Genomic DNA, 12,236 nt, shown 5'->3' with positions numbered 1-12,236 from the left:
TATCCCCAGAGCCACTTTAAACATTCAGTAGCTTTTTTCCTACTTAAGAGGATTTATCTTAGCAAATATTAAGGGCTCACCCAAAAGGCAAAGCTCTTCCTGACCTCACACTGCCACTCACATGATGCTTTCCCAGGACTCTGAGTGGGCCCAGCTCCAAGCCAGGAAGGCTGAGTTCCCCCTTTCCACCTTTAGTCATTTTCCTACCTGAGCTTAATTTGCTCTGTAGGCATTAGGAGCAAGGATGGACTAGTACGAAGATGAACACAGGATTTCTGTGTGGAATTCCTTTTCTCATGGGGTCTCTTGTTTGGTCTTGGGTGAGTTATTTCATGTCCACAGCCTCAAACTGTTATCACTTGAGAAGCATGGATCTAGTGAAGATCTCAGAGTTCCATTAAACTAGTGGCTCTGAACTAGGCTGTGTCCCTCACCCTAGGGAATTCTTACTCTGAGGGGAAGGGGTTTTCATACTGGGAAAGCTCCTAGAATGAGACATAACAGGTGTATATTAAGAACTTGTTCAACGTTTGTTGAATGAATGAGGATACAGAAATTACTATGGGAACACTGTTGAATTGATGCTTTTGAACTGTGATGTTGGAGAAGACTCTTGAGGGTCCTTTGGATTGCAAAGAGATCCAACCAGTCTATCCTAAAGGAAATCAGTCCTGAATATTCATTGGAAGGACTGATGCTGAAGCTAAAGCCCCAATACTTTGGCCTCCTGACGCAAAGAGCTGACTCATTAGAAAAGACCTGATGCTGGGAAAGATTGAAGGCAGGAGGAGAAGGGGATGACAAAGGACGAAATGGTTAAATGGCATAAGCAGCTGATTGGACATGAGTTGGAGCAAGCTCCGGGAGATGGTGAAGGATAGGGAAGTCTGGTGTGCTGCAGTCCATGGGGTCGCAAAGAGTCGGATACGGCTGAGATACTGAACAACAACAACTGTTGTTTTGAGCAGACACATTTTTGATGCACAGAAAGCACCCCCCACCCTCCACTAGCCCAAAGATACAGATCCAGAGAGGAAGGAAACCATTGCAGCCAGCAAGATTCTCAAGATGCTGGGTCTGGAGTAGGAAGTGGGCAAGAGGTGGGGAAGTGTTCATCCTGGAGGACTCCATGAATGGGTTGTGGGTAAAGGTGGTTAGAAAAGACTTCCAGGTTTTCAGGTGGGGGTGGTATAGAGTTGTGTTAGGAAAGAGGGCAGGGCCATGTCCTGAAGGCTGGGTGGAGTGAAGAGAAAAGTTCATCCCAGAAAAGGAATTAGCTCTTGAAAATCTCTGAAATAGGAGAGGGGTGAAGGTGTGGTTGGTGAAAGCAAAGCAGGTTTACCCAGATTAGCAACCAGTCAGAGAGGGGTGAGGTTGGTGGTGGTGGTGGGGGTGATAATTAAGTAATTCCAAATGTGTGTAGTTTAATGGAGTTAGGAGAAGGGATGAACATAAGGGTGTAGGACATTTCAGACAAGGACTCTATAACCAGTCAATTCCATGCTCTCTAGCATCTAGCATTATAAGGCAGACAGCGCGTGCCCACTTCAGCTTATCTGATCCCCTTCCTTTCCCACTTGTTCATCTGCTCAAATGTGCTCTATCCCACAGCACATGAGGAACAACCATCCCAAGGAAAAAGGCAGCAGAAAAGTGGCACTACCGCAAAAGGACTCAATCCTTTCTTCAGAATTAGCTCATTAAACGCTCCAGGAAGCCTGTGGGTCGCCCCTCCCCCACATAAGCCCTATTCTGGGTCTGCGGGGGAGGGGCAATTGGAATTAGGCCCAGGTGACATCACTGTCATACAGCCAGTGCCAAAGAATATCAAGTGGGTGGTTTTCATCACCAAAGCTGAGCCAACTGATAATTGAGGGGAATCAGGTGAATCGTGCTTGACAGGTAAGGAAGGAAAACAGAGGGGGCCCCCAATGATTGTATTTCCTTGAGGCAGGGCTCATTCATTGTATAAAATGCCAGCTGGCCCGTTGACTTCACAACCGACTGGAGCAACCAGACAACCTGTTCTTCTCTGTGGACCAGGTGAGTCTCTGATTAGAATCTATTTGAAATTTTTATTTTATCGTTGTTGGAAAATGGACAGAGGCAAACACGTGTAAGAGGGCTGAAGAGAGAATACTGGGGTATCTTTATTTTAAATGAAACGTGGTTTGGGTTTGAAAGGACATTAGATCTGGTGAAGGTAGCCCCTTCAGTGGACAGCTATGGAACTGCGGGTCAAAAAGGACAATCTTCGTAAGTTCTCAAGGTAAATTAGTGGTTGTGTTACCACTAGAACTCAGGACACACTCAGCAACACCATTATTCCCTGTTTCTGATAACTTATTATACAAATTTTAATTCATAAGAGGGACCTCTACTGAATATTTATTATACTTAAGGCACAGTGCTAGGCATTGTGGAGGGGATCAAATGGTCACAGAACTTCCTCACAAACTTACAACCTAGCAGGGAAGATAATGCATGTACACACATGTAGCTGAAATCTAAAGTAGATAGTGACTGGTATCAGAGAGGGGTCAGGGAAAGGCAGTGGCAGTTTGGGGGAGCTCAAGAAGAGCTGCTGGTGATGACGCATGATGTGAGCTATGATGGAGGAGTATTTGGACACACAGAGATGGGAAGGGAAGCATTTCAGAGAGGCCTGTGTACACAAAGGCCAGAGTAAAGTAGGAGGAGCTTAGATTCTAGACTCATCCAATAAGTCACAAGGTGTTCTGTGTGATACTAGAGGTGTGTGCAGTGCAGCTCTTTCTACATCGCTTTCTAAATGACTTAATATGTGGTTTTGGGTTTTGTCAATAAGGGACGTGACGTGTCTGGGGAAGAAATGGAGCCGAGGAATGAATCCCCCTGATATGGCACAGAAATGAGTTGCCTTTAAGCTCCTCCTCTTGCAAAACCTCAGAAACTATCAAAGCATGTTTTAACTATCAAATTTAGCTAGAAGGAACAGAGACTGTCTCCTCTAAAGGGCCCTGAAGTGAAACTGTTTGGCATTTAACCTGATTTCTTCTCTGTTTAGTCAAATCATTGAGTCAGCTTTTCTGTCTCTAAGTTCAGCCTCCTTTGAAGCATGAGTTCCCACCAGCAGAAGCAGCCCTGCATCCCACCTCCACAGCTTCAGCAGCATCAGGTGAAACAGCCCTGCCAGCCTCCTCCCCAGGAACCATGCATCCCCCAAACCAAGGAGCCGTGCCACACCAAGGTGCCAGAGCCCTGCCACCCTAAGGTTCCAGAACCATGCCACCCCAAGGTTCCAGAGCCCTGCCACCCCAAGGTTCCAGAGCCCTGCCACCCCAAGGTTCCAGAGCCCTGCCACCCCAAGGTTCCGGAGCCGTGCCACCCCAAGGCTCCGGAGCCATGCCACCCCAAGGTTCCGGAGCCCTGCCATCCCAAGGTTCCGGAGCCCTGCCACCCCAAGGTTCCAGAGCCATGTCCTTCCCCAGTCATCCCAGGGCCAGCTCAGCAGAAGACCAAGCAGAAGTAATGTGGTCCACATCCATGCCTTTGAGGAACTGAGCACCAGCTGCTGAATCTCCTCCATCTGCTTCTGTTGTCCCACTTGCAATGAGTGTGCTGTCACCCTGAATTATAACCCCTCCTTCTTTGTACCCTGTAAAAAGTTTCCCTCACATTCAGTCTGGAGGGTTCCTGAGCTTCTGAATCAGGTTGAAAAGCTCACTGGCTGAGCTAGTCTTCCTGCTGCTCAGGGCTCATCTGAAGAGGATGTTGGGGTTGGGGGAATCGAGTGAATCTTCCCTGCTCTGCCCCCATTAAATATGTTTAACTCGATAGCGGACTGTATGTGTTACTGGCTGATAGCTTCCTTCATGGTTCTTTCACGTGAAGCAGAAACTGCCCGCAGTAAGGGCTGTTTGTGAGAGCTGCAGTCAGAAAGGATCTAGACATCGGGAACATGTGTGTGTGTGTCTGTGTGTGTGTGTGTGTGTGTGTGACTATACTCACAAGCATTGCTAGGCTGGCATTGGGAGAGCAGGCAAGACCGCCAGAGTCTGTTACTTTGGGTAGCTAGAGTAGGACTTTCTTCTTGAAAGAGTAAATTATTCATATCTAAGTGTAGATGGTGTCTGCTTCATGCCATCTCTGACTCTACCCACACTGCCTTTATTCTTTTCTTATTTCTTTATTCCTGTTCCATCGTGATTATCTATTCTTCACTCATTCTCCCTGCCAAGCTCTTAAACACATTCACAGACGCAAACACACACACATCTTCATCCACACATACGTACCCATACACTCATACACAGACACACACACAGATCCCCCAAATTACAAAACACACACACATATACACATACACAGGGTACTTCTCAGAGTAGAACATAAGAGCAAATGCAGCAAATAAAAATGGAAAAGAAAAGTTTAGGCACGTTTAAGAAGGAAAAGAGGTTAATACATATGAGGCCAAAATTAAGATAAAGTAGAGGGAGAGCAGATAATTAAGATACAAAAGGCAACCTAGGTGTCCATTGATCAATGAGTGGATAGAGATGATGTGATATATACAAACACAATGGAATATTAATAAGCCATAATAAAGAAGGGAATCTTGCCATTTGCAGCAACAGGTATGGGCACAGAGGGTATTATGCTAAGTGAGATAAGTCACATAGAGAAAGACAAATACTGTATGATTTCACTTATATGTGGAGTCTTTAAAAAACAAATACCAAAAAACAGAAACAGATTCAAAGATACAGAGAACGAACAGGAGGTCACCAAAGGGCAGGGTTTGAGGTAATGGGCTTCCCTTGTGCCTCAGGTGGTAAAGAATCCACCTGCAACAAGGGAGACCTGGGTTTGATCCCTGGGGTGGGAAGATCCCCTGGAGAAGGCAACGGCTACCCACTTCAGTATTCTGGCCTGGAGAATTCTATGGACTATATAGTCCATGGGGTCGCAAAGAGTCAGACATGTCTGAGCGACTTTCACTTTGAAGTAATGGGCCAAATAAACAGGGAATTAACAGGCAAAAAGTTCCAGTTATAAAGTAAATGTCACAGGGATATAATGAACAGCAAATACTGTCAATAATATTGCAATACTTAATTGTGACAGATGATTACTAGACTTATTGTGGTGATCAATTAATGTATATATAAAAGGTGAATCTTTGGCCACCTGATGAGAAGAACTGACTCATTTGAAAAGACCCTGATGCTGGGAAAGATTGAAGGCCGAAGAGAAGGGGACAACAGAGGATGATATAGTTGGATTGTATCACTGACCCAATGGACATGAGTTCAAGTAAACTGTGGGAGTTGGTGATGGACAGGGAGGCCTGGCATGCTGCAGTCCATGGGGTCGCAAAGAGTCAGACACGACTGAACTGAACTGAACTGAAAAGTTGAATCACTATGTTGTACACCTGAAAGCAATATATTCTTTGTCAACTACACTTCCATAAACATATAAAAGGAAGAAGTCAATTGACAAAAAAATGTTTAAACATTTTCTACACCATACATTGAAATTACATTTATTTACAACACTTCTTTAGCATGTTTCAAAAAAGCAAAGCAGTCCAAGATATTGATGAGCTAGAGGCAAGATTTTTCAGAACCTTCCTAAAACCCTGCAGCAGTTTCCAGAACCACAGCCCCCAAAGAGAGGAAAGGCAGTACAGTCACGTCTTGTGTGCATGTGTGATCCCACACAAACCCCCTTTGCAATACTAAATCTTTCTGGGAAAGCCCTCCACTCTGTCCACCCCACTCACTACCAAGGACTGCAGTCTTGCCCACTGACTTTGAACTTACGACCATCAAGGATTAAATGAGGTTATCAGGCCGAGGTGGAGTTCTCCCCATCTCAGTTGCTGCTGCTGCTAAGCCGCTTCAGTCGTGTCTGACTCTGTGCGACCCCATAGATGGCAGCTCACTACTCCTCTTCTTTCAGCCCCTTTCCTCTCCAGGAAGTAGAATGTCAGGTCACCCAGCCAACACTAGAGGGCAGGGTCCTGCTTGTAGGTGAGAGATTTGAAACGCAAACTAGGCACAGGTTCACAGCTTGGTTGCAGAGCTCATCAGTGCAGATAAAGAAATGGATGTTGGGCTCTCTTCATAGATGTGTCTTGGTTTCCTCACCTTCACACTCTTCCTGTCCTAGGAGCACCACGAGTCTCCATGTGTCCTGAAGGAAAAAGAAGACAATTTGGTTTGGACGAAGACTGTTCTCTAAGGGAGTTCCCACAGGACAACAGGCTGTTTCCTCCTTTCTCTGACTTGGAAGAAACACTCTCCAACCACTTTTCCAGTGGCTTCCAGCATCTCCCCACATAGTGCACTCAATTCTCTTCAACATTGGTCATCCTGTTCCTCTATCTCTGCCTTCTGTCTCTTTTCTGTTGTATGTCCAACATTCCCGCCCCCAATCTCAGCCACCCCCACACCAACTACCTGCCAAATGATGGGAGTCTATGTGATGTCTGCTGAAATGACGAGTGGGCTATACCTCCCAGACAATGCTGTGGATTTGACAATGCTCTTTTTTGTTTTTATTTTCAATTTGAGGATAATTGCTTTACAGTGTTGTGCTGGTTTCTCTGTATAACATGAATCAGCCTTAAGTATACATATGTCCCACCCTCTTGAAACTTACCCCCTCCCCATTCTACCCCTCTAGAATGTCACAGAGCACCAGCTTGAGCTCCCTGTATTATACAACAACTTCCCATTGGCTATCTAGTTTTCATATGGTAATGTATGTTTCAAGGCTACTTTCTCAATTCTTCCCACCCTCTCCTTCCCCTGCTGTGTCCAAAAGTTTATTCTCTACATCTGCATCTATATTCCTGTCATGCAAATAGGTTGATCAGTACCATTTTTCTAGATGACATACATATGTGTTAATATACAATATTTGTTTTTCTCTTTCTGACTTACTTCACTTTGTATAACAGGATCTAGGTTCACCCACCTCAGTTCAAGTGACTCAGATTTGTTCCTTTTATGGCTGAGTAATATTCCATTTATATACATAACAAAATTTCTTTACCCATTAGTCTCTCAATGGACATCTAGGTTGCTTCCATGTCCTGGCTATTGTAAATAGTGCTGCAATGAACATTGGAGTAAATGTGTCTTTTTCAATTATGGTTTTCTTAGGATATACACCCTGTAGTGAGACTGCTGGGTCATATGGGAGTTTCATTCCTAAGTCTTTTTTTTTTAAAGGAATCTCCATACTGACAAAGAATTAACCTTCAAAGTATACAATAAATTCATTCAATTCAATATCAGAAAAACAATCAGAAAATGAGCAGAAGACCTAAACAGATATCTCTCCAAAGACATACAGATGGCCAATAAACACATGAAAAGATGCTCAACATCTCTCATTTTTAAAGAAAAGCAAATAAAACTACAATGAAATATCACCTCATATTCTTCAGAATAGTCATCATCAAAAAACTACAAATAATAAATGCTGGAAAGGATGTGGAGAAAAGGGAACCCTCTTGCCATGTTGGTGAGAATGTAAATTGATACAGCCACTATGGAGAGAGGAACATTCTGAACCCCACTCTTTTAACACTGAGTTGCCACTGTCATTCAAACTGCCAGGTGATACAGAGTGCCCGTTTTAGCAGCATGGCTGCCCAATTGTTCTAGGACTTTCAGGGGGCTTGTGTATTAGTTGGGAGATAACGTCCTGCTGCTCCACTTCTCTATTACTGGGACTGCGTGGTTGCTAAGTCGCTTCAGTCATGTCCAGCTGTTTGTGACCCTATGGACTATAGCCTGCCAGGCTCTTCTACCCATGGGATTTTCCAGGCAAGAATACAGGAGTGGGTTGCCATGCTCTCCTCCAGGGGATCTTCCTGACCCAGAGATCAAAACTGCATCTCTTGCATCTCCCGCATTGGTGGGCGGGTTGTTTACCACTAATGTTGCCTGGGAAGCCCGTGACTAGGACCACTTGATCTTATAAATAACTATGCGTCATAATTGCCACTCTTTTAAAATTTTAATCTCAATCCATATTAGAGGATAAAGTCGTCTTAAAACTCAACGTTCAGAAAATGAAGATCATGGCATCTGGTCCCATCACTTCATGGGAAATAGATGGGGAAACAGTGGAAACAGTGTCAGACTTTATTTTTCTGAGCTCCAAAATCACTGCAGATGGTGACTGCAGCCATGAGATTAAAAGACGCTTACTCCTTGGAAGAAAAGTTATGGCCAACCTAGATAGCATATTGAAAAGCAGAGATATTACTTTGCCAACAAAGGTCCGTCTAGTCAAGGCTATGTTTTTTCCAGCGGTCATGTATGGATGTGAGAGTTGGACTGTGAAGAAAGCTGAGGGCTGAAGAATTGATGCTTTTAAACTATGGTGTTGGAGAAGACTCTTGAGAGTCCCTTGGACTGCAAGGAGATCCAACCAGTCCATTCTGAAGGAGATCAGCCCTGGGATTTCTTTGGAAGGAATAATGCTAAAACTGAAACTCCAGTACTTTGGCCATCTCATGCAAAGAATTGACTCATTGGAAAAGACTCTGATGCTGGGAGGGATTGGGGGCAGGAGGAGAAGAGGATGACAGAGGATGAGATGGCTGGATGGCATCACTGACTTGATGGACATGAGTCTGAGTGAACTCTGGGAGTTGGTGATGGACAGGGAGGCCTGACATGCTGCAATTCATGGGGTCGCAAAGAGTCGGACACGACTGAGCAACTGAACTGAACTGAACTGAGTTAGAATTCTTGATATTCATGTCTTTTTTCCCAAGAAAACATATGACATAGGTTTGATCTTTTGGAACAGCATCTGCTTTATATTCTAAACCACTTTGGTTTCACTGTACATAATAATGACAATTTCTTAACACAATTTAGAAGTTGAATCCTGGGGTTACTTATTGCTTTCAACCAACATTTGCTATTGCACAAAAGGATTTTCTTTGAATGATGATGTAAGAATGGAGAATCTTTGCAAGACAGGGAAAATTACTGAAAGGAAAAAATTCAAAAAAAGAGAAGAAATAAAAAACCATTTATTATAATTATAGGTTTAGATGATCAAAGTATATCTTCACAGATAAGATAGAGAATCTTACCAACTCATTGTATGAGCATGCATTCTCTTGTCTCTACTAACACCTTCACTTGTTTCCTCGAACTTTCCTAAGTTTGAATAAAAGTAGACATAGTGCATCCTTTTTTGCTACCATCTGTGATTGTACTATGTGTTCTCAGCCGTGTCCCCTCTAGGGCTAGAGATGTGGACCCCAAAACCATGCCTGTGACTAAATTGCACAGAACTACACACACACACACACACACACACACACACACACACACAACACACACAAATGAATGCATACATGACTGGTGAAATCTTAATAAGCTCAATGTATTGTACCAATATTGATTTTGATATTGTGCTACAATTATGTGTGATGTTAACATAGGGGAGATGGGGGCAAAGATGTGTATTTCCTTGCACCTTCTTGTGAATCTACAAAAACTGCAAAATTAAAAGTTAAAAAATACATATAAAACAGAGTGAATGCAGAAACTGATGTGAAAATCTAATCACTAAAGAAGTCTTCAAAAATGAAAAAAAATAAAAATCAATTACAAATTATTAAGGAGGTATTAAATGTGGAATTGATATAAAACTTCAGTATAAAGGCTTTTCAAACATTAAAAAAAAAATAATTGGTCTATCTTACACTTTTACCTATCATTTATACATGATTTTCTAGAATCAAAAACTGGTCATATTGAAAATATTGGTTCATTGATATATGCAGATCTTATAAATGTTAGCATATTTCATTATATATTATAGAAATCACATTCATTAATATCCCCACTATATTATGAGAAAAGGCATGAAGTGTTGGAAGCTGTAAAGCTCACAGTGCAATCAAGTAACCAAGAGAGCATAAGTCTTTCAAAATTATGATTTTGCTAAAAGTTCACATTTAATCATTGGCAATAAATACTATTGTTGTTTAACAAGTGGCAACAAACCTAGAATCTGAAAATAATGCATATTTGTTGTCTCATAGCTACCAGGGATTAGGAGACTAAGGCACAGTTTAGCTGGGTCCTCTGCTCAGGGTCTCATAGACTGTGATCCAGATGTCCACCAGGGTGTAGCTAACTTCCAAGCTCATTCAGCTTGTTGACAACATTCACTTCCTGCGATTCCAGCTTTTTGCTGGCTGTCCAGTGGAATCCTCTCTCAGTTCTTAGAATGCACCTGCAATTCCTAGGGCTCCAATATTCCATGCCTAGTGAATTTCTCCAACACAGGCACACAGGTTCTTGCTTCATCAAGCCTGGAAGGGGAGTGTCTAGCTCTAGTCTGCCAGTCAGTCATACACATAACAAAATCACAGGAATGATAACACCATATCCTTTTCTGTAATCCCTAGGTCAGAAGCAGGTAACATCACAGGTCCACATTCAAGGGGAGGGGATTACATGAAGTATAAATACCAGGAAGGGAACTATTGGGAGCAGTACCTTAGGGTCTGAGCTGTTTTCCTTAAAATGACAGGCTCATTTAATTCATTGTTGAAGAAATGTCTGCTGAAACCCATCTAACTAACCACAGTTTGGCTATCAATTATTCTTTCAAGTAGAAATAAAACTTATGCTTCATGAAGAACAGCTAGTTCAGATCAAAATTCAGTGGCCCAAAGGCTTTTTCTTTAGATAATTATCATTTTTGAAAGGCAGGATCCTGCTGTGATGTATGTCAGAGAGTGTTTTGCCTATGTTCTCCTCTAGGAGTTTTATAGTTTCTGGTCTTACGTTGAGATCTTTAATCCATTTTGAGTTTATTTTTGTATATGGTGTTAGAAAGTGTTCTAGTTTCATTCTTTTACAAGTGGTTGACCAGATTTCCCAGCACCACTTGTTAAAGAGATTGTCTTTAATCCACTGTATATTCTTGCCTCCTTTGTCAAAGATAAGGTGTCCATATGTGCGTGGATTTATCTCTGAGCTTTCTATTTTGTTCCATTGACCTATATTTCTGTCTTTGTGCCAGTACCATACTGTCTTGATAACTGTGGCTTTGTAGTAGAGCCTGAAGTCAGGTAGGTTGATTCCTCCAGTTCCATTTTTCTTTCTCAAGATCGCTTTGGCTATTCGAGGTTTTTTGTATTTCCATACAAATTGTGAAATTATTTGTTCTAACTCTGTGAAGAATACTGTTGGTAGCTTGATAGGGATTGCATTGAATCTATAAATTGCTTTGGGTAGTATACTCATTTTCACTATATTGATTCTTCCAATCCATGAACATGGTATATTTCTCCATCTATTAGTGTCCTCTTTGATTTCTTTCACCAGTGTTTTATAGTTTTCTATATATAGGTCTTTAGTTTCTTTAGGTAGATATATTCCTAAGTATTTTATTCTTTTTGTTGCAATGGTGAATGGAATTGTTTCCTTAATTTCTCTTTCTGTTTTCTCATTATTAGTGTATAGGAATGCAAGGGATTTCTGTGTGTTGATTTTATATCCTGCAACTTTACTATAATCATTGATTAGTTCTAGTAATTTTCTGGTGGAGTCTTTAGGGTTTTCTATGTAGAGGATCATGTCATCTGCAAATAGTGAGAGTTTTACTTCTTCTTTTCCAATTTGGATTCCTTTTATTTCTTTTTCTGCTCTGATTGCTGTAGCCAAAACTTCCAAAACTATGTTGAATAGTTACAAATAATAAATGCTGGAGAGGGTGTGGAGAAAAGGGAACCCTCTTACACTGTTGGTGGGAATGCAAACTAGTACAGCCACTATGGAGAACAGTGTGGAGATTCCTTAAAAAACTGGAAATAGAACTGCCTTATGATCCAGCAATCCCACTGCTGGGCATACACACTGAGGAAACCAGAAGGGCAAGAGACACGGGTACCCCAATGTTCATCGCAGCACTGTTTATAATAGCCAGGACATGGAAGCAACCTAGATGTCCATCAGCAGATGAATGGATAAGAAAGCTGTGGTACATATACACAATGGAGTATTACTCAGCCATTAAAAAGAATACATTTGAATCAGTTCTAATGAGGTGGATGAAACTGGAGCCTATTATACAGAGTGAAGTAAGCCAGAAGGAAAAACATAAATACAGTATACTAACGCATATATATGGAATTTAGAAAGATGGTAACGATAACCCTGTATACGAGACAGCAAAAGAGACACTGATGTATAGAACAG

General features: G+C 42.1%; 1 protein-coding gene across 3 annotated transcripts; it reads left to right on the top strand.

Moving 5' to 3' along the window:
* Positions 1-1,956: 1,956 nt before the first annotated feature.
* LOC507527 (cornifin-B-like) lies at positions 1,957-3,816 on the top strand. Of its 3 annotated transcripts, none has more exons than XM_005203866.5 (2): positions 1,957-2,043; positions 3,085-3,816. In XM_005203866.5, the coding sequence occupies exon 2, from the start codon at positions 3,098-3,100 to the stop codon at positions 3,509-3,511; it is 414 nt and encodes a 137-aa protein (XP_005203923.1). In that variant the 5' UTR covers positions 1,957-2,043; positions 3,085-3,097; the 3' UTR covers positions 3,512-3,816.
* Positions 3,817-12,236: the final 8,420 nt, after the last annotated feature.

Source organism: Bos taurus, chromosome 3 (assembly GCF_002263795.3).
Source record: "Bos taurus isolate L1 Dominette 01449 registration number 42190680 breed Hereford chromosome 3, ARS-UCD2.0, whole genome shotgun sequence".
Classification (NCBI taxonomy): Eukaryota; Metazoa; Chordata; class Mammalia; order Artiodactyla; family Bovidae; genus Bos; species Bos taurus.
The sequence above is the reverse complement of the archived record's forward strand: the minus strand, read 5'-3'. Positions and strand labels throughout refer to the sequence as shown.

What these genes read in the sequence shown, in the direction of transcription:
- LOC507527 (XM_005203866.5), top strand. Translation starts at nt 3,098, where the DNA reads ATGAGTTCCCACCAGCAGAAGCAGCCCTGCATCCCACCTCCACAGCTT.